Genomic DNA, 22,886 nt, shown 5'->3' with positions numbered 1-22,886 from the left:
TCTTAATCCAAGCAAATACGAATTTACTCAAAAGTATCTATTACTTATTTTCCTTATGTCAGTAAACACCCTCATGATCTTAGAGATACAGAATCCGCCATATCTTCCTATAACAGGTTTAGTATGCTTTACAGTACCGCCTGAAATCATTGAGGCATAAGACGCGTCCGTCGCGCGTTCAGTGCACGCGGTAAAAACGCAAATAAGCCGCGTCCTGACCTAGAATTGACCGCGATTTAACCGCGGTTGCCGAAAAAACGCGTCCCATACAGTATCATACTGTACAAAGCGCTGTTTGGTTATACAGTATTCCTACTGGTTTGGCATTCAACGAAATATTTTTTATGGCCCGAGTTCGAGTTTTTTAAAAGTTCCATTTAGGAATCGAGTTCGAGTTTGTACCAACCAGTACAGGAGTCGATTTTTTTTGTGTGTAGAATTTCTTTGGAATTAATTGTTTCATCAATCGAAAATGAGCTACATGTAACTGTGTTTAAATGTGGTCATATGCGATTCTCTTGCCCTTTTGTACTGTATCTTGTGGGGAGCGTTTCTACCTCGATTTTGATCCAGTTGGAATGGTTAATCTATCCAAAAGTTCCAACTATTTTATAAAATAATAGTATTTTATGCTTTCGTGCTTTATTTCAAGGTAATAGAGTAACATTGGACGAAAAAACGAAATTACATTAGATATTTTAGAGCACGACATAGATAATTGATTACAGTGTAACGCTACATGTATGACGTTTATCTCGTCGCATACTCTTATGCACGTGCGTTTGTACGTTTTAGATCTCTCAAACATTCTTCGTCCTGCAATTTCCTAAGGCAACTTTTATTTATACTTCTACATTCACAACAGAATTCGTTACTTTGATTCACTCTTGGGCTACTCGAAAGCATAAAATTCACAATCGTGGTGAATGTAGTATTATTTTTAGACTCTTCAGGTCACAAACGGTCTGGGGCTTCGTATTCTGTGTATAAAATCGGAGAATTATTAGGGTCCGCCGCTTTGCATTTTAAATATTATGAGGACTCATTAGTTGCGAGTAACCGATTTGAATTTGGTTTTTCACTGCCGCCAGTCAAAAAAAGGAACCGGCAGCGACTAATAGAGAGACAAAAAAAAAAAGAATTCCAGCTTGCAGGGCTCGATGCAGCTCGCAACAACCGAGTCCGCGTGTAAATTGCATGTTCGCCGGCCATGGATTCATTTGCTGGAAAAAGATGCGTTCTAAAAGCTTCGACTTTGTATTTTGAAATAAAAACAAGAATTAAGAATAGGTTTGATCTTAATAGTTTGCTTCAAACTCTGATAAATTATTTGGAGACTGAACTTTCCTCTAGCAAAATACATATATTGTGTAGCATATTGAACTTTGAAGGTTTAAATTGATGCGGTTAGGCCTCCTCACAGCGATAATAATTTGAGGTCAGTTTATTCATAACTACAGTACATGTAGTTATAGAAGTTTATGGACGAACTTCCAAGTATTTCCGACATTTCAATTTCGAAAATATTCGAAAGTTTCAAACTTCCATATTAATAGACTATCTGACTAAATGTACGTACATTCGGTCGATGATTATGCTACGTTTTTCAGAAAATGCTGCTCATGATTAAAAAGTGATGTCTAGTTTTTGGGGCACTTTCACTGCAAATGTACTCGGCACATGTACTGTAAATGCTACGTTCTATAAACCGCAGTAAGAACGAAAGAGCGTATTGACCGCGTCCATTCGCGTCCATTCGCGTCCATTCCGCGTACAGTTTGCGTTCACCGCACGCGGTAAAGACGCGAAACAAACGCGTTCGCATGCTGCAATGATTTCAGGCGGTACTGTACTCCTATAAATAGCATGCATTGACATATTTTAGGTATCATAATGTCTCGATGTATACCGCTGTTTTTGAACACCACAGGCTCATTTACACAGGCTTAGCCTCGTTTATAAGTCAGCTATTCATAGATACCATCAAAAGTCTGTGTGATTCCAAATTATAGGTATTGTTCAAGCTGCGCATTCTTTACATTAAAGTTGACTTTTTGCAAATGATTTGTTCTTAAGCGATGCTAAGCCTGTGCAGATGAGTCTTGGGTCATGAAACACAATGGTGTTTACAGAATGAGAAAGGGCACTACAGTTGCCATCCTCTTATCATCATCCTTACTATGATCATCTTTCTGCTAACAACCATCATTACATTATCGCATTCCTTTTCATCGCCATCATCAACATTATCATATATCATCATAAGCATTATCCAATTACATGGATGACTATTTCAAATCACTTATCACACTATGTCACCATATAGTATACTTAAATAAGTCAAGTGAACAGAAAGTGTTTTATATTACTGACTGCAGCCCTATCTAACTACCTCTGGTTGTGTAGCCTCTGTTTTAGATTTTTCTCACTCAGCTAATGTTGTGCTGACCACAGAGAACTTGACTCCATTTTTGTTCAGTCGGTCAATCAATGACGTGCCAGAGAACGCTGCTGCTGGAGTGAGGACACCTCCTCTGCAAGGAAAAAAAACGATATGCATCTTTTCCCCCCAATTGTTTCACCATTTCTACCCTCAATTCCATCTTCGACAACAAAGAAGCTTATTTAGGGAAATTGTATCTGCAGTTAGGGACACAACAATTAAAGTTTGCAATGACTAAGGACTTAGACTTCAAGAGTGAAGCATCTCTCAGTCCCAGAATGCAACGCAAGGTTAATTAGTTACCAGCTTCCTGCACAACCTCAAAACACCTTTCTCTCGTTTGAAAACCGTAACAGCTTCTCCTCAGTTATTTTAAGACCATTAGAGTTGGTCCGACCGAAGCTTGAACCACGAGGCTCGAACTCGACCTTTTGCACAACAGACCGATGCCCTTAACAACTGAGCTAGCCGGGTAGCGGTAAAATAGAATGAGGCTAAGTAAGAGAATGTCTATACATATATAGTTCATCCTATGCCTGGAAGTGCACATACTTGTTTGGCAGCTTGTCTTCCAAAATGGTCATGGCAGCTTGTACCATGCAGATGGGTGTGGCCACGTAACCTGCCTCTGAAAGAACAATGTCCACAGTTTATTGATCCCTGGGATACCTGTCTAGGTTAATCATGTTTATCTTACTACACCATAGGAAGCCCACCCCCAAGAAGACGACGTTCAGAGACGCTAGCGAAGGACGCTAGGTAAATATTACTGACAATAAATAATAGCACAATGGTTTCTAATAAGTATGAGAAATGCATACCTGGTCCATTGACCTTTACAACAATCTGGCTGTCAGGTTTGGCAGGAAGTGGCCTGCAATGTCAGTTCCAAAAATCATTATCAAGAAGAATAAAAATAAATAAATAAATAAATAAATAAATAAATAAATAAATAAATAAATAAATAAATAAATAAATAAATAAATAAATAAATAAATAAATAAATAAATATATATAAATAAATAAATAAATAAATAAATAAAATAAAATAAAATAAAAAGGAGGGTGACACAATTAACCCCGAGAGTTATCTAACACGTGGCCCTAGTAGAAGAAATAGACACCATCTTTAAAATATGTCACCCTAAAACAGTCCAAAATTCAAATTCATGTGTGAAATGAAGGCCACAGTTTTGTTAGCCACAAAGCTACAGACTTTTCACTTTGACTCAACACATCGTTATTACAATTACTTCCATACCTTAGTCCAGCGGTCTTTTTTCCATACCCTGCACCGCAGAACAAGAAAGAAAACGATGTTTCTTCCCTCTGGATTAAAAGAAAAACACTATTTTTTAAGCATCATAATGGTCCATGTGTCATTCCATAAATGTATCTATAATACCAGCGATCTAATTTGTAAAGCTAGGGAGGGAAATTAGAACTAGCCAAACTATTTTTTGAACGCAACGTTGCATGGAAAAAATCTGAAGTTGAATCGCGCTATACTCTTGCAACATTACGCGCAACAAATTTCATCATGCGAACATGTCTGCAACATTACCTGCAACATTTTAAAATTTCCAGCCAATCAGTTTGCACCAAATTTATAACTGCTGACCAAATATCTTAGCAAAGCAGGCTGACACAAGCGATGTTGCGTGATTTTGTTGCAATGTGTGTCACCCCGTGCATTTATTGCACCGTGTGTCAGCACTTTTGTTCTCAAAGCAAATCGTTCTATAGCGGCTCATTTAGCTCCAAAAGTAAAAGCACAGGAATCCCATTACTAATCAAATAACGATTGCCACACCTGTTGTTTAGTGGGTCCTTCGTGTGAGAACATACCAAAGGAGAAGAATCTAGGGTGCTGTTGGGAAAAACAAAAAAAAAACAAGAAATACAGTTGGAAACACTTTGCCGGGTTGTTAAAACAATTATCCAGACCGCTTAGATCAGAAACAAAATGGCAAAATAGAATAGGTTTTACCAGACAAATTTAGTCCCCAGAACCTGCGTCACCGCCAAGATGCTGACCAGAAGTAACGCAGGTTCTGGGCACGAGATTGTTACCAGACAAACGTGCACGACCGATCAAGCCTGACGCGCATGCGCATCAGTATAGTCAAAATCACGCTTTCCACTACATGCCACCATAGTTAGCTAAAATTTGATTTTCAAGTAAGTTAAGAGTTACCTTTTCCAGCAAGTTTCTTCCCCATTGGAAGCGGCACAACAAGGCAAAAATAGCCCCAAAGAACATGAGGAGCAAAATAGCAACCAATGATGGTAGACCCATGTAAGCACCGTACTGAATAGCGTTCTCGTTCAGAACCTGAACACGATGACGCTGCGATCGACGAACCACGGACACGTCAGACCCAAGGAAAGGGATACACCACTTATTGATCTCGTTACTGTAAAATACGGCACCCCTGCAAGATTGGCACAAGAAAAATATACATGATCAAGTCATACATGATTAAAAAATAATGACAATTAGTTACAGATTTTAAAAGTCTAAATATCTAAACGTTGTTTGAAAAATATATTAAAAATTCGACTCCAAAACTGTAAGTCTTCGTCAGGTATGTAAATGAAGTTCAAGTTTCGTAAATATTCATACTAAATAAATCAAGAAAATTAATTTTGTTTATAGAAGGTAACACTTGACAGTAATTTAACTGATAAACTTGTGGTCCTCTGTTAACGTCTCTAGTTAATTAGGTACGGCACCGACATTAACGTGGTTATCAGACCACGCGAAGGTCTAACCATTTGTAGATGTAATTACAAAGGCAGCACCTTCTCCTCAGTTATTTTAAGGCCCTGAGTGTTGGTTCAAGGCTTGAACCACCACCTCCAGCTAAACACACCGACGCTCTTAACAACTGAGTCTATTCCTAAGGCCCCGTCAACACTATGCCGGATAAATTTGAATCCGCAACTTTCACACCGAAACCGAAAAAAAAGTTTTCTGTCCACACATGAAAATGAATAGAAAATTTTCGCGTCCACACTTATCCGATCAGAAGCGGCAAAAACGCTTCATTGCACATCTGAGCATGTGCATCGAAGCTGAAATTGAGCCCGCGGTGAATTTTTAGCCTTCCCGCCATGTTCCCATGACGATCATGACGTCATCGTATTCGAAAAATTTCGGATGCGAAATGTTCTCCGTCCACACTAAGGTCCCGTCCACACTAAGGTCCCGTCCACACGTATCCGGAAATTTTTGTATCCGCAAAAGTAATTACAAACTATTATTTAATATAAGCATTATAATTAAAGCTCTGCCTTTTCTTGCTTTTACTCCGACGAAGGACTAGCGTCCAAAACGTCAGGAAGTTTTTTCATCTTTTCATATTTACCCTTTAATCATTACTGTTTCATTAGAAACAGTTTTTAGCTATTTATCTCTACCTTTTCTTCAGTTTAGGTCCAAAGGTTGGCATGGGGCTGGGATAAATTTGGCGGCGTATTTTCTTCAAGTTTCCCTCAAAGTTACTAGCAATACCATGGATGATAGACTGGTATGTGCCATAATGTCCTACAAAACCCTGCATTAAGAAGTGAAAATATAAGTTAGAACACCCGTAGGGTACCACTTTAAATAACAAATGATAGTCGAATAAAAAATAAAAAATAAAATCCTAGCATTTTGAATTTTTTGTTTGCCATCAATTACTGCAATTTTCATAAACATGCGAACTCTTTGTCTCCGAGTTGCAAGTTGAAATTTGGTTTTTGCTGCTGTCAATCAAACCTAATCAGTCGGTACAGTGAAGGGGGGTTCATTTTTGCAAATCTCGGCACAACAATAACGTTCTCTTGCATCATCATTTTTCCCATGAGGCATATCACTGGCCTAGGGGCGCTCCTGATAAGGATAACCTATCCACCAGTCCCATGTCATATTAAATCTCATGACTTAGTACCATACTTTTATTTATCTATTTAAAAAAATATAAAAAATCCAAGGTACCAGCCGGATGGGGGGGGGGGGGGGGGGGGGGGGTATTTGCACCCAATGAATCCGCCACAGTAGTACCTTTCATATTTTTGACCGGCAGTAACGAAAAACGAAATTTCAGCTTGCAGCTTGCAGCTTGCAGACACAGAGGTTGCAAGTTTATGAAAATTGTGTAGTCCCAAAAATTATCCATACCCCCCCCCCCCCAAACTGAGGAATTTTTTAAAGACACCCCCCCTACCCCCCAGAAATTCCAATTTTCTTCCATACAAACTCTGTAATTGTTGTTCTTTCTCTGACCCCCTACTCTTCGGAAATTCCAAATTCCTCTGTGGGGTGGGTATGGATGATTTCTGGAGTGCACTACACATTGCAGCAATGCAAACAAATGGGATATCCAAGAACTGTCAGTTATACACCAGTCTTCCCATTTATTGCATACCACTGTTTTTGAAGACTACAGACTCAGTTGCAATGCAATAGCTGCTTAGCGAGGCTACGTCTATGCAGATGAGTCTTGAGTGATAAAACACAGCAATATTCAGTGTTTACTGGACTAGGGAAGAACCAACATATTAGCATATTTTCTGAATGCGGCACAGTTGATGTGATGTATTCAGAAATTATGTTTGAACTATACTTTGTAATTATTGTCATTATTAGGAGTGATTCATTGTAAGTATATTAGATATCTTCATACCTTGGGTCCTGTATGAAATGTCATGAAACTTTCCAGTTGGCAAAGTTCTCCTACAAAAAATGACAAACAAGAAACCAAATTCAAAATTGATAAGATTATGAAATCCTGCTGGATGATACGATACGATGATACGATCAATGGAAAAAGAACGGAAAAAAATAATAGAGAATACACATGACAGTGTGCAAGTGGACACGTTAGATGGCAAAATAACAGGATATTATGAAAAGATAGTCTGGGTTAAGCCTTATTATGAAAAGATAGTCTGGGTATCCTAGGCATTTGACAACATGCATTAAGAGTGTGACAAAATGCTTTGTTTGGTAATTCAATCAATGTTCAAGCATTAGGAGTATATACATGTCAGCGACATTAGATACCATAGGGGAATTATACTGGAAAACAAAGTGCAAGTTCAAGTGCATTTTTAATTGATTATTTTACTCTTTCATATTAGGAGGACATTACCTTGACCTTGAATTAAAAATATATATACATAGAGTTTTCCGATTTCATTTTCACCTATCACTTTTATCTAAATTGGGCTCCCTGTGGTCATAGCAGCTTTAATGCTTGAAACTTCTCAAAAAACGTGGTTAAGTGGATATTCACCTGGGAATTGTTCAGTAGCAAAGACCACACCCATGTCAGCAGGAATGCTATCGAAACCACAGGTGCCAATCACATGGACGTTGTTTTGTAGGGCCTGATCATGGTACTTTAACTGCATTGTCTCCAGGAACTATAGGAATTATAGTAGAATAAAACATTTATTTACAGCAGCTCTTCTCTTACAGCTATGGTATACATGTATGTATAACGGCATAATGGTAGAGCAGGAGAAGGTCGGTGTGCATGTGAAGTTGTGTGGGAGAACCTGCCTTTTTTCCATTCTCACCCCCAATTTAAAAAAATCAGAACTTTATTTATAGGAAGATGCTTGAGAGTAATTCAACTCATTAACTCATTCTTCTCTTTAAATGTCTCTAGTATAGACTGTGGCCATTTGGTTTAACCATTTGCACATGTAATTACAAAAAGACAGTGCCCTCTCAGTAGGTTAAGACCCTGAGTGTTTGTCCAGTCAAGACTTGAACCATGACCTCCTGCACACCAGTACAACTGAGCTAACTTGGTGTGGTTGAAAACTACCCTCCCAGTCCCCTCTATCTGTTTTGTAAAATGGGTATTAAATTATAAAGTCCAACTACATATTGGAAGGATAATTTAACCAAGCCAAACTTGATTCTAAAACTCCCATATCTCTGACAGCATTTTACCTCAGGTTCTCCACTAACATCAAGATGATGGCATTGATTTTCAACAGCAGCTTTGACAACTGGTTCTCCATAGAAACGGTACTACAATCAAATAAAACTACATTTAAAGGGCCTATGACCACTAACTCAATGTTTTCAGCATTGATTCTACATGAAGTTAAAAGTTAAATAATATATTTTTATATGATTTGAGTGATGCATCTTGGAGATATCAAGGTTTATACTTCCAGTATGCTAATTAGTGTGATCCAAATCAAAACTTTGGAGTTTGTAGAGTTTAATGCAGCATGAAGCAACTAGGTCATTATCCTTGATAACAATGCAAGGGAAGCTGTTTCATCACAATGCCTTACCCCCCCCCCTCCCTTCCGATCAGGGACCTTATCAGGGATCCCCCAATAATGTCTGTAATTGATACACTTGCATAAGTTAGAGGGCTGGGTTGACCAGGAATACAAATAACATGAAATATTTATTTTTAAATTATTGACAAAATTGCTTCCCTAGCCAAAGGTTAATGTTTATGAAAAATAGCACACTCCACACACATTACTTTCATCTAAGGCTCATAATTTACTTATTACGCATGTTCTTATTTGATATCCGAGCCCATCCCACACGGCGCACTGCCACATCTATCTAGTACTACTTTTTCGTGGGATTGCCAGCTCAATAGATACACTGTGCTGACGAGGCCCAATACAGGCCGAAACAGCTGTCCACAGTTTCTAGCTGAGCTGGCTCATTTTTTACGTGACTTGAAGTTGTGAAAGGCTTGTATGGCACTCTTCTTCAGTCGTTTCATCTAAGGCTCGTAATTTACTTATTACGCATGTCATTACTTTTACATTTAATCATTTTTGACCATTCAGACCATGTGTCATTCTTTTGAGAATAAAATTTCTTGTTTGAATAATTGCATCTATATTCTTTTTATAAAATGCACAAAGAAATAATATTCTAGGGAATGACACATGGTGTGAAATGGACAAAACATTTACGTCCAAGGTAAAGAAAGGTCTATTTAAGAAGACTATTATTTATTAATGATGAAATTAACTTACAGGGCCAACACAGTTTAATATTATCTTGGCTCTTGAACACATAATATTGAGGGATTCCTCGTCATTAACATCAGCAATGATAATGTGCGCTTCATCAGTAAGATCACGGTCTATCGATCAGAAGAATAATCAATGTATAAAAAAGCTTTGACTGCAGAAGTTAGTTATATATGTCATAGCACTTCTCGAAAAAAATGTGCAAAATAGTACAATTCTATATAGCGACAAATAAGGTTCTGGTGGACATCAATCAAAGTGTTAAAAATTTCCATATCAGTGTTGGAAAAAAAAGCTTCTGAGGGTGCATACATGGCCTATATAAATAATATGTGAATAGAAATGCCTTGATTGATATCCACAAAAATTTGTCATGACCATTATGGCAAATTGTAGGATTTGATTGGACGGCATGTAGTTGAGAAGGCTTTTGATTTTGACATCCACAAAAACCTACTTCTTCAAGTTTTGCATTGCTAAAAGCCTTTTAAAAGGACAATAAGTCTATTCTGAGAGTTGTATGTTAAATTAAAATGAAAAAAAAGTAATTTGGATGATTTTTTGCACGTTATGATATAAATTATATTTATAAGCTGATGATCAAAAATAATAAAAAGGTACAAAAGACAAGTATGTACAAACGGGATATATCATCAATAAATATGTTTATTGATGTATGATATTTTGCAACACTGTTTATTTAAAACCTGCATACAGTGAAACAAGCGACTTGCAATTGATTGATTGCACAACAACCTTTTCATTGTGCTACAAGATATTAGCCTTATGCAAAGTTTGTACAAAATTTATTGGTTATAAAATAAAGACTTGTCTTCTTACCCATCTCATTCGCAGTTTCCCGTAAGACTTTCTCCAGTTTCCCCTGGTTTCTTCCAGCTACAGCCCATTTAAACTGCCCTCGACAGTTTTTAGCCACTTCACGAACAACAAACTGTCCAGTAAAACCACTAGCACCAAACACAACAATAGCATACTCTCTTTGAAGCGACGCCATCTTGGATCTCAATTCACTATCACTTTATGATAAGCTTCAACTACTTATATCAGAGCTCAGCTTATTTCAAAACTTTACGAAATCTCGAAAAACGTGCAGTATTCTGAGGTCAAAGTCTAAAAAAATATGTTCTTTGAGCTCTTTTCAGCAAATCAACCAGGCGTTACTAGTCCTATTTCCTAGGCTTCCCCGGTCTCCATTTATTTACATTTCGACATGTTCGACAAGTTAGTTCGTGTTTCCAAACTCTTGACATTTTTTTTAGACCAAAATATTTTCACGGTTTTCACGCCGTAGCAGCTGTTTCATGACTGATATTACTCATTAGGTATTAATTACTTGATCATTATCGTGTCAGCATGGCTAGCCTTCCAACAAATGCACAAGTGTGTGTTTTTTTGCTGGCGATAGTTTGTTCCTGTTTTCAAAGTGTACAAAATAATCCTGAAGAAGAGAGAGTCACTCTTTCACAGGATGATCTAAAAACATGTGATTCTAAAGACCAAGACTGCAATGACAGAGTCTTGAAGGGATCTCAGAGCGATGACATGCTGGTAAAGCTTGAAGGATTTAAGGTATGGAGGTACGGGAAGTATAAATTCTTAGTCAAGAGTCACACGAATTTTACATGTATGCACTGTTCTAGCTGTAGTACTGCCTGTGCTTCGAACATTTTATCTAGAAAGTAATTGAAAACAATGAATTTTTAATCCATTGGAAACCTTAATTTAAGGTGTAATCTATTAGTTGACTAATGTAAAAGAAATAAAGAAAATACAAGAAAAAAGATTTTAAACGCATATCACAAAATGTTAAATTGCAATGTGGTAACTGGAGTGCCTCAGTCTAGATACTAGATGCATTCTATGTACAGGGGCGGCAAAACCGGGTGGGGGGGGAGAGGGGGAGGGGGAGGGGGAGGGGTGGCAGGGGGCACATGCCCTCCCCATGAATTTTTTTTGTTCCTAACAATGAATTTGCATGAAAAATGTCGAACTCCCCCACCATTTGCACCAGCCCTCTGTAATAATGGATTGTTCCTTTATATTCCATGACTCTATTTTAACTACCAATAAATTAGTACTTTCATTCTCCATTATGGTACTCAGTTATATATGAGGAAAGTAGGGGCTGAGCCCTAATTACCATTCATTGGATTCTGCTTGTGCTGCTCAGTGTTTTGATTCCCTGTGTTCTGTAATGCAGGTACATGCTGGGACACAGTTAACTTTATAAATAATAGGAATATGAAGAGATAACTAGCTAAAAACTAGTGTGATATTGCAGGATGGACAACCCCTCAAATTAATGGGTCAGATATGAATGAGGTTACAATGTACACTTGTTGATGGAGTTTGAGGAGGGGGGGGAGGGAGGGAGGAATGAGGCCAAAATATATTCAGTGGCAGATCAAGGGGGTCGAAGGGGTCCACGGATCCCCCCTTGAAGGTTTGATCTTTTAGGTTATAGAAATATGTCTTGTATAAATTTTAATTAAAAAATGTTAGTAGTTTTGTGTTGGGTCGTGTTATTATAGCTTGGTCTATTACTAGATAGTAAATTAGTTTATTAGAGCCAATTTTTTTGTCAAACATCGACTAAACAAAAGAGAATTATACACAGTTTAAGAAATGGAACCCCCCTTTGAAAAATCTTGGATCCGCCACTGATATTTCAATGTTATTTGAAAATTCAATGAAGAAATGAACAGCTATGAACATTTCCATAGGAATGAGAGCCGAGGAAGGTTAGCCATAGTTTATAAATAACTTATCAAACTCATGAATAATTCATGAGGAAAACACAACAGAAATCACGACCGTGAAGAGTGTTGTAAATCTGATACAAAACTGTGTTCATTTGCATAAACTTTAAGTTGGATTTTCTTGGCCAAATTCACTTTAATTTTGAAAATTTTAGTGAAACACAAAGGAACTAACCTAGACATTTGATAAGTTACATACAGTATTCGTGTTCGTGTTGTATCAGATATACAATCACTCGGCTATGCCTCATGGTTGTAATATCTGATACAACACGGCCACTCATACTATATTACATATCTGAGCCATAAAAGCTCTTTTTGAGTATGAAATAATTAAGGTCCTTTACCATCTTATAGGTTGGTCACGTTCAAGAGATCAATATTGTAGACGGACAGACACATAAACTAATAACAAGAAGCATGCGACCACTAATGTTTGGTAAGTTGGCAGACACCTAAAGTACAATGACAACTAGCTCACCTGCCTCGGCTCTCATTCATGGAAATGTTCATAATTTGTTCATTGAATTTTTCAAATAACATTGAAAAATATACTTTCTGCCTCATACCTCCCCCCCTCCCCCATCAACAAACAAAAAGCCCTCCTATTCACCTATTCACTAAATGCGGCTTTCAGCTTTCATTTAAAAGCTTCAAAAGTTTTCCACCAAGCATTGTAACCTCATATATATATCAGACCCATTAATTTGAGGGGCTGTTCATCCTGCAATGTGTATTTGTTTGTTAGCACAACACCTATGTCTGAAAATCAGCTTGGTGACCCATCTACCATTGATAAATCAATTGAATTGATTGGTTCAGATTGATTGATTGATTGATTGGTTGATTGATTAATTGAAATTGATGTTATCTGTTTATCCCCTTATGAGTGCTATTGCTTTGCTTACCAGTAATGCTCAATAAAATGCACTAATGAACAAGGATGTAACTCATACTAAGAATCTCTAATGGGAAATAATTTCATCCCAATGGGCCTATTTAGATCTTATTAACAGAGTGGGAGGTCTGTACAGGATAATCTTGACCGAGGTCAGAATGTACAGACCGAGCGCAGCGAGGTCTACCCGACCGAGGTCAAGATTATCCCGTACAGACCAACCAAGCTCGGTTGATAAGAGTTTTATTATATGACCACTTTTCATTGAAAAGGACAAAATGTTTTCAGCGTAAGATTATTATGCGATCGGACCGGTTAATACCGGAGAATCTAGACCAGTCCGCGATGCAATCTATCCAATCAAATTGCTCGATTTCCTAGTGTCCAGGCTCTAAGATTCACGGTCATATATATATATATATATATTTTTTTTTTTTTGTCAAAGCTATAGAAGAAAGTATAGGGATGCAGTGTCAAGGCTAAAAGTTTTGATATTTTTTATTTCAACTTACTTTCCACAGAGATTGCTAACTTTCTGAGTGAAGATGAATGTGACCACATAATTGACCTGGCTAAAAAAGAAGGGTTAACAGAAAGTACGACACTCGATACGGAAGAGGATAGTGGTGAGTGGTACTGAAACGTCATCATCATGATGTTAATCTTGTAAAAAAACAGCCTTTCACTGCCGCGTTATCAGGTTCGATCCTCAGGTTCACCTTCATAATTATGTTATTTGCTTGTTAGTTCTCTCCTGTGATTCAATGGATTTTCACTGAGTTTCCAATTTTCCTTCCTTCAATCAAATTCAATCATAGAACGAAAGCCATAACTCTTCATAGCTTTTTCAGCCACTACTGGGCTTACTAAGCAATAGGCCCTTTGCAGCTCAGTAATCACGTGCTGATTAATTCACTGAGAGCAAATGACTGAACATCTTGATTCCCATGGGTGAAATATACTGGACTGCAAACAAACTTTCTACAACCTGTTTCGAGAGATTGTAATAAAACTGCATTTCGTGACACACTGGTTACACATCGTTTCATTCAGTTCTTTACAAGTAGCTAAAAAGAATTTTTAATTTAAAATAAAATGAAAACTCACCAGTAAAGACACGTGACCGTTAACTGCAAAGGGCCTATCCTACTTCATAGGACTGAATATGCTGAAATCCTAACGTTTGACCATTGTAATATTTGTAGTGATAGAAAGACATCCAGATACTGTATCTTCATCAAATCATGAAGAAATAAAAAACGTGTGCGCATTTGTGTGTCTGTTGTACTAAGCTCAAAAACGTCACGGTTAATTTAGATCCCAGTTCCTAATGTTATTTTAAAACTTATTATTTCTTCCTCCTGTTACTAATTATTGTATTTATTTTTATATGTTCCTTAAACTATTTTGTAACAATTTTGAAATGGTGGGCAAATAAACTTGTATTGCATTGTATTGCATTGTATAAAGCAACCGGGTGTTGACTATAAGCAAGCAAGTTTTTTATTTCTTTAATAAAATACAAATAACAATAACTTTTATTTTGGATATAGGAATGACGCAACTGAAAGTGCGCACGCGTGCTCACAGGGAGCCAGGCTTTGGAATCTGTGCATGAATAAATAAATCAATAAAGTACTTTGGGTTTCCTGTGTTGAGATTTGGTATTGATAGCAGATTAATGTAAGTAATTCGAGAGCAGCTTATAATTCAAATTTAACGTATTAGTGTAACGCACGCCCTAGTAAATGGTATACCTTTTACTAGGGAGTGCGTTACACTGATGCGTTACGTTAATCTGCTATCAAGTTACTGGTAGTACTATTACCGGAAATTCAACGTATCAGCGCCTTGTTTCAAATCTCAACACAGGAAACCCAAAGCACTTTATTGATTCATTTATTCATGTATAAATCCCAAAGCCGGGCTCCCTGTGGCGTGCTGTGTGCTCCTAACCAATCAGCACGCGATATTTATAACAGTTATTTTAAAATATTATTTCTTTCTTTCGTTACAGGCAGCAATACGAATACAACGGACCCAGCGGAAGAGAATGAAGAACTTATAAAGCAATGCAAAGAAATGGTTAAGGGTTACGATGTGAATAAAAACGGACTACTGAGTGGAGCAGAGGTACTTTTATTATCATAGCTCCATTTTATATACATAATCCTGTGCTTAGTCGGGAATTTGTTTCTTCAAAAAAGGGTAAGTCTAGAATTTTGGTTTCTGATTGTTTGGTAAGGCGATGGTAGATTATGTGAAGTTCAGTTGGCCTGTAACGTTTCTAGTATCGACATAGTCATCTTCAAGCCCGGATATCCTGCAAATGCGGCGCACAAGGTTGCACGCCTTAACGCAATTGCACTGCTTCTATTGGGCACAATGTTGCAGCCTCTGCTCTGCTGTCCACCTCTGAAACTGTTGCACGCAATGATGTACGCTCCAACGCCGTTGCGCTCTGTACCTCTTGCGCGCAATACCAACTTCGTTGCGATGTGTGCCGACTTCTGAAAATGTGTCACACGATGTTGTCTGGTAACGTCGAAAAAGAGGATTTGGCGTCTACCTCTAGAGGTACCTCTATATTTATAAGCGAAAATCGTTTTCGTGTAAACAGTGACATCTCTCGAAAAGCCTGTTGCCAGCTACGGCGAACGCAACATTTGCTTTGTGTGTACCGAGACCCCTTTGCCCTGTGCTTTCCCATGTCATACCACTTTTCATTCTCTTGAGAATAAGATTCTTTGTTTGAGAAAACATCCACATTCATGCTTTTTTCCATGCGCAACCGTTAAACAAAGAAGTGACATTCTAGGTAATGAAACGTTGTACTCTGAAATATTAAAACATTAAGACCAAGCTAAAGACATCTATTTATCACGATGTGATGATGACGCAAACCTTAATGGGAAAAACGTGAAAAAGCAACGTACTGTAGCTATATTTACAGCATTTCTTTTGCTTTCTTAGTTGGCTCCTTATTTAGAAAATGTCTCTGCTATACCACTGAAAGAAAAGGAAGTCGTTACAATGTGAGTATATTTAGTCTGTAGTCAGTGATAAATCTTTTTGTCTTTTCGCTAACCTGGCTGCTTTAAAATTTTTCTGGCTGTTACATCACAATTGGGTGTTAGGCACTCTCAACAGAAAATCCCCAAACTCCAGAGATCTAATGGGTTCTTGTCAAAATTATCTTGAATGCAAGGCTAATATGGAAAAAAAAAGAAATTCCGTTGAGAAAAGTCAGATTTCTTTTGTTTTTATGTTAGCATTGCATCGGTAGTTTCGAGAAGGTTCCCGCTAGAACGTTGGTATATATTATATTATTATATAGACATGAGTGTTTTACTTTTCTTTTACTTGTTTTTTCCTTTGTTGTTGTCTTTTATTTTTGCTTTTGTGTTTATTTGTGTTTGTTTTGTTCTGTTGTGTTCGTGTTCGTGTTCGTGTTCGTGTTCGTGTTCGTGTTCGTGTTCGTGTTTGCGTTTGTGTTTGCGGTTTGCTTTTTGTTTTGTTTCATTTTGTTTCGTTTCGTTTCTTTTCTTTTCTTTTCGTTTTGTCTTGTTTTGTTTTGTTTTTCAGTTTTGTTTTTGTTTTTTGTTTTGTTTTGTGTGTGTGTATGTGTGTTTGTTTTATGCTTTTGTGCACCGTTTTTAATTATCCATGTACTGGCATTGGAACTAATCAACTATAATACCTCATTTATAAATCATTTGAACATTCCTATTATTGCATTTAAGGTTACAGGAACTAAACTTTGACAAGAATGAAGATGGTAAGCCTATCATAACTATAATCACGTGACCAGGTTATTCGTGCTTGTCACGTGATGCTTTACAATTAACAGGTGAGTTATCGTACGAGGAGTGTTTGAAGGTGAATACATCAGCTGTAGAAGAATACCTGGAAAATCTAGAAGATCATCATCCCTCGTATCGGTCACGGACCAGCCGTCAAACCTGGTTACCAGTTGACGAGAACAGTGATCCTGTTTTACTCAGTTTGCGCAATAGGTAAGAAACAATATTAAGAAAACAATAGACTCTTTGCATGTGACGTCAAAGCAGCTCAATTTGGAGTGCAAAACGAAATGATATCAATCTCCTGAGAATTGGAAACCTATCGTTGTCCTCCAAATTGAGCTGCATACCGACGTGCTGCATACCGACGTACTGCATACCGACGTACTGCATACCGACGTACTGCATACCGACATACGTACCGACGTGCTGCAAGGGGTCTTATGCATTGTATAACATACTTTGAATCCCACAGTACATTTTTTGAGTAGTTTCGATGTTTTAGAGATATGATATATACAGTCAATTCAAAAAACGTTGTCGTCGACCATCTCAAGCCTACGCGACTGAACTGAAAGGAACTCTGGGTAGCAATCATTGAAGCCGAGTGACTGCAGTAATTTTATCTGACTAGTTATGCCTGGTTTACAGCACGAACCTTCGTAGGCGAGCGGGAAGTGTTGAAGGAGACGTTTTTTAGTGCCTTCATATTTTTGGAAATTGTGGACTGAATCATAACTACTTTGTTTTTCTTTCCCTAAACCCGAAGACATGCATTTAATGGATTGTTTCTCGCCATTATTATCTTTACTACTAGCGGGAACAATTAACTCAGAACGAATATTTAACCGCTTCATTGATTTTTACCCATATTCCTTTCGGTCCAGTCGCGTAGGCTTGAGCCGGTCGACGACAACGTTTTTTGAATTGACTGTATGATATAAGATGTCTTCAAGATACAATGGGAGGTAATGGTAATGACGAAGAATCTCGCGAGTCTAACATGATAACTCATAGAGTAATTAAAGTATTTAGATTCCTTGTATGCATGGGGAGATGCATAAAGTAAATAAGGGGTGGTGTTTTATGTCATCGTTCGCACGCATCCTTTCTACGCATGAATTTTAGTGCGCGCCCTCATCGTGATGACGTCATTCAAAATTTTGATAATCAAAATATCAAGAAAGCTTCTTTAATCTCTTATAGCTCGGGGACCCCCTTTTTTATTTGCTTTTCTTACTTCTAGTATGATGTACTTTCATCATGCAATATTTAAAAAAATCTGACGATGGATCTGTTGCCCGTGAACGTCCTTTAAAGGAGAGACTCAACGTCACTGGTTTTGAAGCGTAAGCCGGGGTTGAAACGAAGTTACTATACATATTGTTTTTATATCTCTGTATAGGGTAAAGAAACTAACCAAACTACCAAACAGAATGATAGACCAAAGTGAACATCTTCAGGTAACGTGTCCTGATCAAACAACAATGTGCTCTGTAGTTCAGTTTACATGTAAAACTTATATATAAAGGGTATAACAATATAAGACTATAACTACCCATGTTACGACCTGGGATTTTGGGTGGAAAAGAGCTGAAGGAATTTTTAACATCTATCTTGAGGCAATCCTCCGCACTTCAAAATAACCACCTTTTAGCATTTGTACTACTCTAACGAACGTTCACGAGCTAGTCATCAAATTGAATCGCTTTCTAAGCAATCGAAGTTTGAGCGTTTTTTTTTGTGCGCGCGCACACCGTGGGCTCAAACTTATATTTAATAAGAAGACAGTCAACTTAAAACACTACATACCATATCATATTGTATTTCTGATTTGATTGACAGGTAGTGCGATATTCAGTCGGAGGTCATTTTCACGCCCATTATGATTCAACAGACAAAAAGGACAAGCCTTGTTGTCATTATCTTTCCAACAATGATGTCACTACCTCTTGTAATCTTTGTAGGTAAGTGCGAATTGCCCTATTTCACTATGACGTCACATCAAAACAATCAATTGTTTAAACGCAAAGGATCATGGTCGTCGGAGGGGGTCAAATCAACGCAAATTCACCGAAAATTGTTCTAAAACCCGTATCAATCCACGAAGAGAAGTAAAATAGCCAGCAAACGCTCAGAATATTTTTTTAGTACATATTAACACATATTATATCCGAAAACCAGGCCATTTTAGATTAAACTGTTTCGCTAGGAGCAAATTTTTTTTTGTTGATCTTTCTGTTGGATTTGATTTTTGACGTCATAGTGAAATAGGGCATGAAATTCACCTTCTTACTATGGAGGTACTCTTTTCATTTCTGGTCTTTGATTTTGACTCATTTGCTCACATGTTTTAAAGGGATAGGGTCATGTGACCTGTTAGTGCTAATGACCGCCTCTAACCACACAGGCAGCCCAAACAAGGTTCCTGTGTTAGTATGGTTTATAAGGGAATGTATGGGGGTTAGGATGAAGATATGATAATGAATTAAATGTTTTACTTAACAATTTGCTTTTGTTGTTGGTTTTTTTATTTTTGTTTGTTTTCTTGTTGTTTTTTTGTTGTTGTTGTTGTTTTGTTTTTGTTTTTATTATTATTATTATTATTTGTTTGTTGTTTTTTTTTTGTTTTTTTTTTGTCTTGTTTTGTTTGTTTTTTGTTTGTTTTTTTTTGTTGTTGTTGTTTTTTTGTTTTTGTTTTTTGTTTTTTGTTTTTGTTTTTCGTTTTTTTGTTTATGTTTTTGCTTTTTTTTGGTTATTTTTTGTTTGTTTTTTGTTTGTTTTTTTTGTTTTGTTTTTTTGTTGTTTTTTTTTTAGTTTAGTTTTTTTTTTGTTTTGTTTTTTGTTGTTTTGTTGTTTTTTTGTTTGTTTTTTTGAAAGTGAGAAGTGGGCAAAATAGGGTCTTAAATCTCCAGCCTTCCCATTATTTATGTAGAGAAGAGCAGATTTTGAAAGAAACCACTTAAAGTCCCCGAATCGCTCACCATTGGTAATTCTTACCCATCTCTAGGTTCATGACAATTCTATACTACTTAAATAATGTAACTCGTGGGGGAGAAACAGCGTTCCCTGTAGCTGACAACAAAACATATAATAAAGACGTAAGTACAGATGCAAGGGAGTCACGAAGAAAATGGGGGTCCTACCAAAACACATGGCGTTATATGTTACATTTCAAAAAATGAAAAAAAAATTTTTTTTTAATTCGGTTATTGCATAATCGTAAATTATGAAGTCCTCGGCCGTTTTGTCCGGCTCAGTCTGCTACTTCGTCAGATGACACGGACCCAGAAGTTCATGCATGACTAACGGGTCCTCTCACCAGGCATAGCGTAGCGGTGAGAGCTTGCCTCTCATCGATGCGAGTCCCGCTGGACTCGGTGTTGTATGAGCAGAGTTTCTAGTTTCTCTCCTGTGCTTCGGGGGTTTTACTCTGGGTTCTACTGGTTTCCTCCCTACACAAATATCATCTCCTAAATTCCAATTCGATCACGGAACGAGAGCCACAAGTTTGTTAGCCTCTGGCCATTTACGTGTTACCCTCGTAAAGCAAGGAAGATTATTTTAGAGGTCTTAATACGCAGGCTAACGCTGCCTTGTTCTTGATAATTTTAATTGCTAAACTCCATCCACAAATTGTTTATTAGTGCAGTGTTCGTATGACTGTGAAAAGTTCACGGCACGAACACGGTCGTGACACAGCAAGGGATACGCCAGACAAATCACATTGCACAAGAATTTACTCTCCATCCAATCAAATACCCGGAACACGGCATAAACACGGCGCGGACACGGTCACGCCAAGATCATGGCACTTTTAGACCAATCATATTGCGCGTGAAAAAAATCAGCCAATTAAAATTCTAGAAAGTATCACGGTCACGGCACGTCACGCTTACGGCACTGAGCTTTTCACAGTCATACGAACACTGCACTAACCAGCAATAATACTTGCACAATGCATTTTTTAATTTTTTGTAGGAATACGAAAGACGTGGTCTATCGAACCTAAGCACACGATGTTACCAATCAAATATCTTCGTTTCTCCTCGTAAAGGCACCGCAATATTGTGGTATAACCATGATATAGACCCTGATACAGGAAAGATGGGACCAATGGACAAATTCTCTTTACATGGAGGGTGTGATGTTCAAGAGGGAATTAAATGGATTGCTAATAACTGGATCAATGATTTCCTATAAAACTGAATCCCAGGAAAAGATAGTACTAGCAGGATGGGCGTTTCCCACTTGGATATATTTCCTCGTTTCAAATGCAATTTTTTAAACATTTGAATCTATGATAGCTTTACCTTTGAATAGGCATAAAACCTAGCTTAGAGCTAAACAGTCGAAAAATAAATTTGCCGCTAGTGTATCTGTGACGCTATGGGATGTATCAAAGGACGCAAAGATCGTTTTTAAACAACGAAACTTTGAATAGAGAAGACTAATTTAAAGAATCCTAGTCAACTACAATACATTGCGCGCCGGAAATAATGAAATGCTAAGAAAAGCGCCATTTTCTCTGCCAGGCAAAATGGAGGTTTTTTAGGTGATGTTTGGGAATCCAGTTCCAATATCGGTCTTGTTATTCCTGCTAGATGTGTTGTGATTATCATGATATAGTACTACATAGTCACTTAATTTTTTCTCCGAGATTTGAGAAATTTTGGCAACTAATCTAAGTTAGATTTCGAAAGTTGTGATGTCAAACAGTTAGACGACCGAAAAATCATAATGTCACAAAAAGAATCTCTCTGAAATTTTTTACCTATTTGCTGTAGACTGAAAATAACGAAACTTTGGGAATTTGTGGACTCGACATTGGTTTAGTGAATTTGCAGAAATGTTTGCTCCATCGATGTATGGAAGAGCTTCGAGAGCGATGTAGGCAAACGATGTAAACAATAACACGGGCGCAGTGCATTGTAGTTCACTAGGACTCCGGCTTTAAAGAAAGCAAGAAAATTGCAAACAGAATAAACTATTGGCCGTTCTGAAGTTCTCGGTCACTCCATTTTTGATTATATTCTTCAAATTTAGTCTGTTCAAATATTCAAACCAGTAAAGTGGAACTTTGAAACTCGGTTAGTAAAAGGATTGGTGATAACTTGTAGAACTAGCGTGGACTGCGTCGGTGTTTCTGAACCAAACACTAGGAACTTGTCAGATAATTAAAATTTGATCACCGTAAAAAGCTTTGTGAAACTGATGTTTCGGACGTTAGTCCTTCGTCGGAGTAAGTCAGAAAAGTAGTAAAAGGATTCAAAACTTAGCGAAAGTATTTATGGCCAAAGTTACAAGCTTAATTACCGCGTAGTATTTAACAATATATTCATGCCTTTTTAACTAAAGACTGAAAGCCGTATTTTCCTTTAGGCTATACTAAAACTAACCCACGCTATTGAAGCCAGAATACTGCTGACTGAGTAGCTGTATTAATACTAATAAATATCTGAATTACAATCCTAGAAATCTTCTTTTACTGCTCAATTATATTACTTCTAAAGTCCGAAATTACAACCTCGGCTGCTAAGCCAATCTATGAGCCATTAATCTATGAACACGTCATCCAAATCCATATATGGGTACTCTTGCGCAAGTATGCACTTTTCGCGAGAAGATTGGTAAAACTATACTGCGAAATACATTTTTCTCCCTCTTAACCTTTAAGAAACAAGACGCCCTACAGGCATTCACTGGGTTAATTGCCTGTATCATGCGCAGAGGCCTTGTTGCAATGTTAGTCAAAAGATAAAGGAATGGTTCACAGAAAATAATGATTTCGTTTAACTTGTCTAAGACGATCTTCGAGCACACCAAAAGAGAATTAAAAAAAGCGATTCCACTTTGCCATACCCCCGAGACATCCGCAGAGCTGGGGCGTCGTATGGACTTCGGACCTGACGGCGATTAAATCCTTCTGCCCTTGGGTGTACGAATTA

General features: G+C 37.5%; 2 protein-coding genes across 2 annotated transcripts; one reads left to right on the top strand and one right to left on the bottom strand.

The window, feature by feature from the left end:
* Positions 1-2: 2 nt before the first annotated feature.
* Positions 3-10,610, bottom strand: LOC116292468 (saccharopine dehydrogenase-like oxidoreductase). Its single transcript, XM_031699787.2, has 12 exons — positions 10,298-10,610; positions 9,461-9,570; positions 8,397-8,477; positions 7,729-7,858; positions 7,117-7,166; positions 5,867-6,003; positions 4,641-4,878; positions 4,257-4,313; positions 3,705-3,772; positions 3,265-3,317; positions 2,996-3,071; positions 3-2,534 (listed from the first exon to the last, which is right to left on the bottom strand). The coding sequence occupies exons 1-12, from the start codon at positions 10,470-10,472 to the stop codon at positions 2,426-2,428; spliced, it is 1,284 nt and encodes a 427-aa protein (XP_031555647.2). The 5' UTR covers positions 10,473-10,610; the 3' UTR covers positions 3-2,425.
* Positions 10,611-10,696: 86 nt separating this feature from the next.
* Positions 10,697-22,407, top strand: LOC116292479 (transmembrane prolyl 4-hydroxylase). The gene is made up of 11 exons (XM_089034333.1): positions 10,697-11,047; positions 12,595-12,676; positions 13,657-13,761; positions 15,153-15,268; positions 16,109-16,170; positions 16,879-16,913; positions 16,986-17,151; positions 18,344-18,401; positions 18,784-18,905; positions 19,949-20,039; positions 20,920-22,407. Exons 1-11 carry the CDS (start codon positions 10,832-10,834, stop codon positions 21,139-21,141), a joined length of 1,275 nt encoding a protein of 424 aa, XP_088890459.1. The 5' UTR covers positions 10,697-10,831; the 3' UTR covers positions 21,142-22,407.
* Positions 22,408-22,886: the final 479 nt, after the last annotated feature.

This window comes from Actinia tenebrosa, unplaced genomic scaffold (genome assembly GCF_029948245.1).
Source record: "Actinia tenebrosa isolate PJP-AT-01 unplaced genomic scaffold, QUT_ActTen_1.0 PGA_scaffold2__45_contigs__length_23673736, whole genome shotgun sequence".
Lineage (NCBI taxonomy): Eukaryota > Metazoa > Cnidaria > Anthozoa > Actiniaria > Actiniidae > Actinia > Actinia tenebrosa.
This window is presented reverse-complemented; position numbering and strand designations above follow the sequence as displayed.

Excerpts from the sequence above, each read along its gene's own strand:
- LOC116292468 (XM_031699787.2), bottom strand. The coding sequence starts at position 10,472 with ATGGCGTCGCTTCAAAGAGAGTATGCTATTGTTGTGTTTGGTGCTAGT. Across the intron at positions 9,571-10,297 it reads GGAAACTGCGAATGAGATGG|ACCGTGATCTTACTGATGAA; the intron begins GTAAGAAGACAA and ends TCTGATCGATAG. Across the intron at positions 8,478-9,460 it reads TATTAAACTGTGTTGGCCCT|TACCGTTTCTATGGAGAACC; the intron begins GTAAGTTAATTT and ends ATTTGATTGTAG.
- LOC116292479 (XM_089034333.1), top strand. The coding sequence starts at position 10,832 with ATGGCTAGCCTTCCAACAAATGCACAAGTGTGTGTTTTTTTGCTGGCG. Across the intron at positions 16,171-16,878 it reads GAAAAGGAAGTCGTTACAAT|GTTACAGGAACTAAACTTTG; the intron begins GTGAGTATATTT and ends ATTGCATTTAAG. Across the intron at positions 18,402-18,783 it reads ACCAAAGTGAACATCTTCAG|GTAGTGCGATATTCAGTCGG; the intron begins GTAACGTGTCCT and ends TTTGATTGACAG.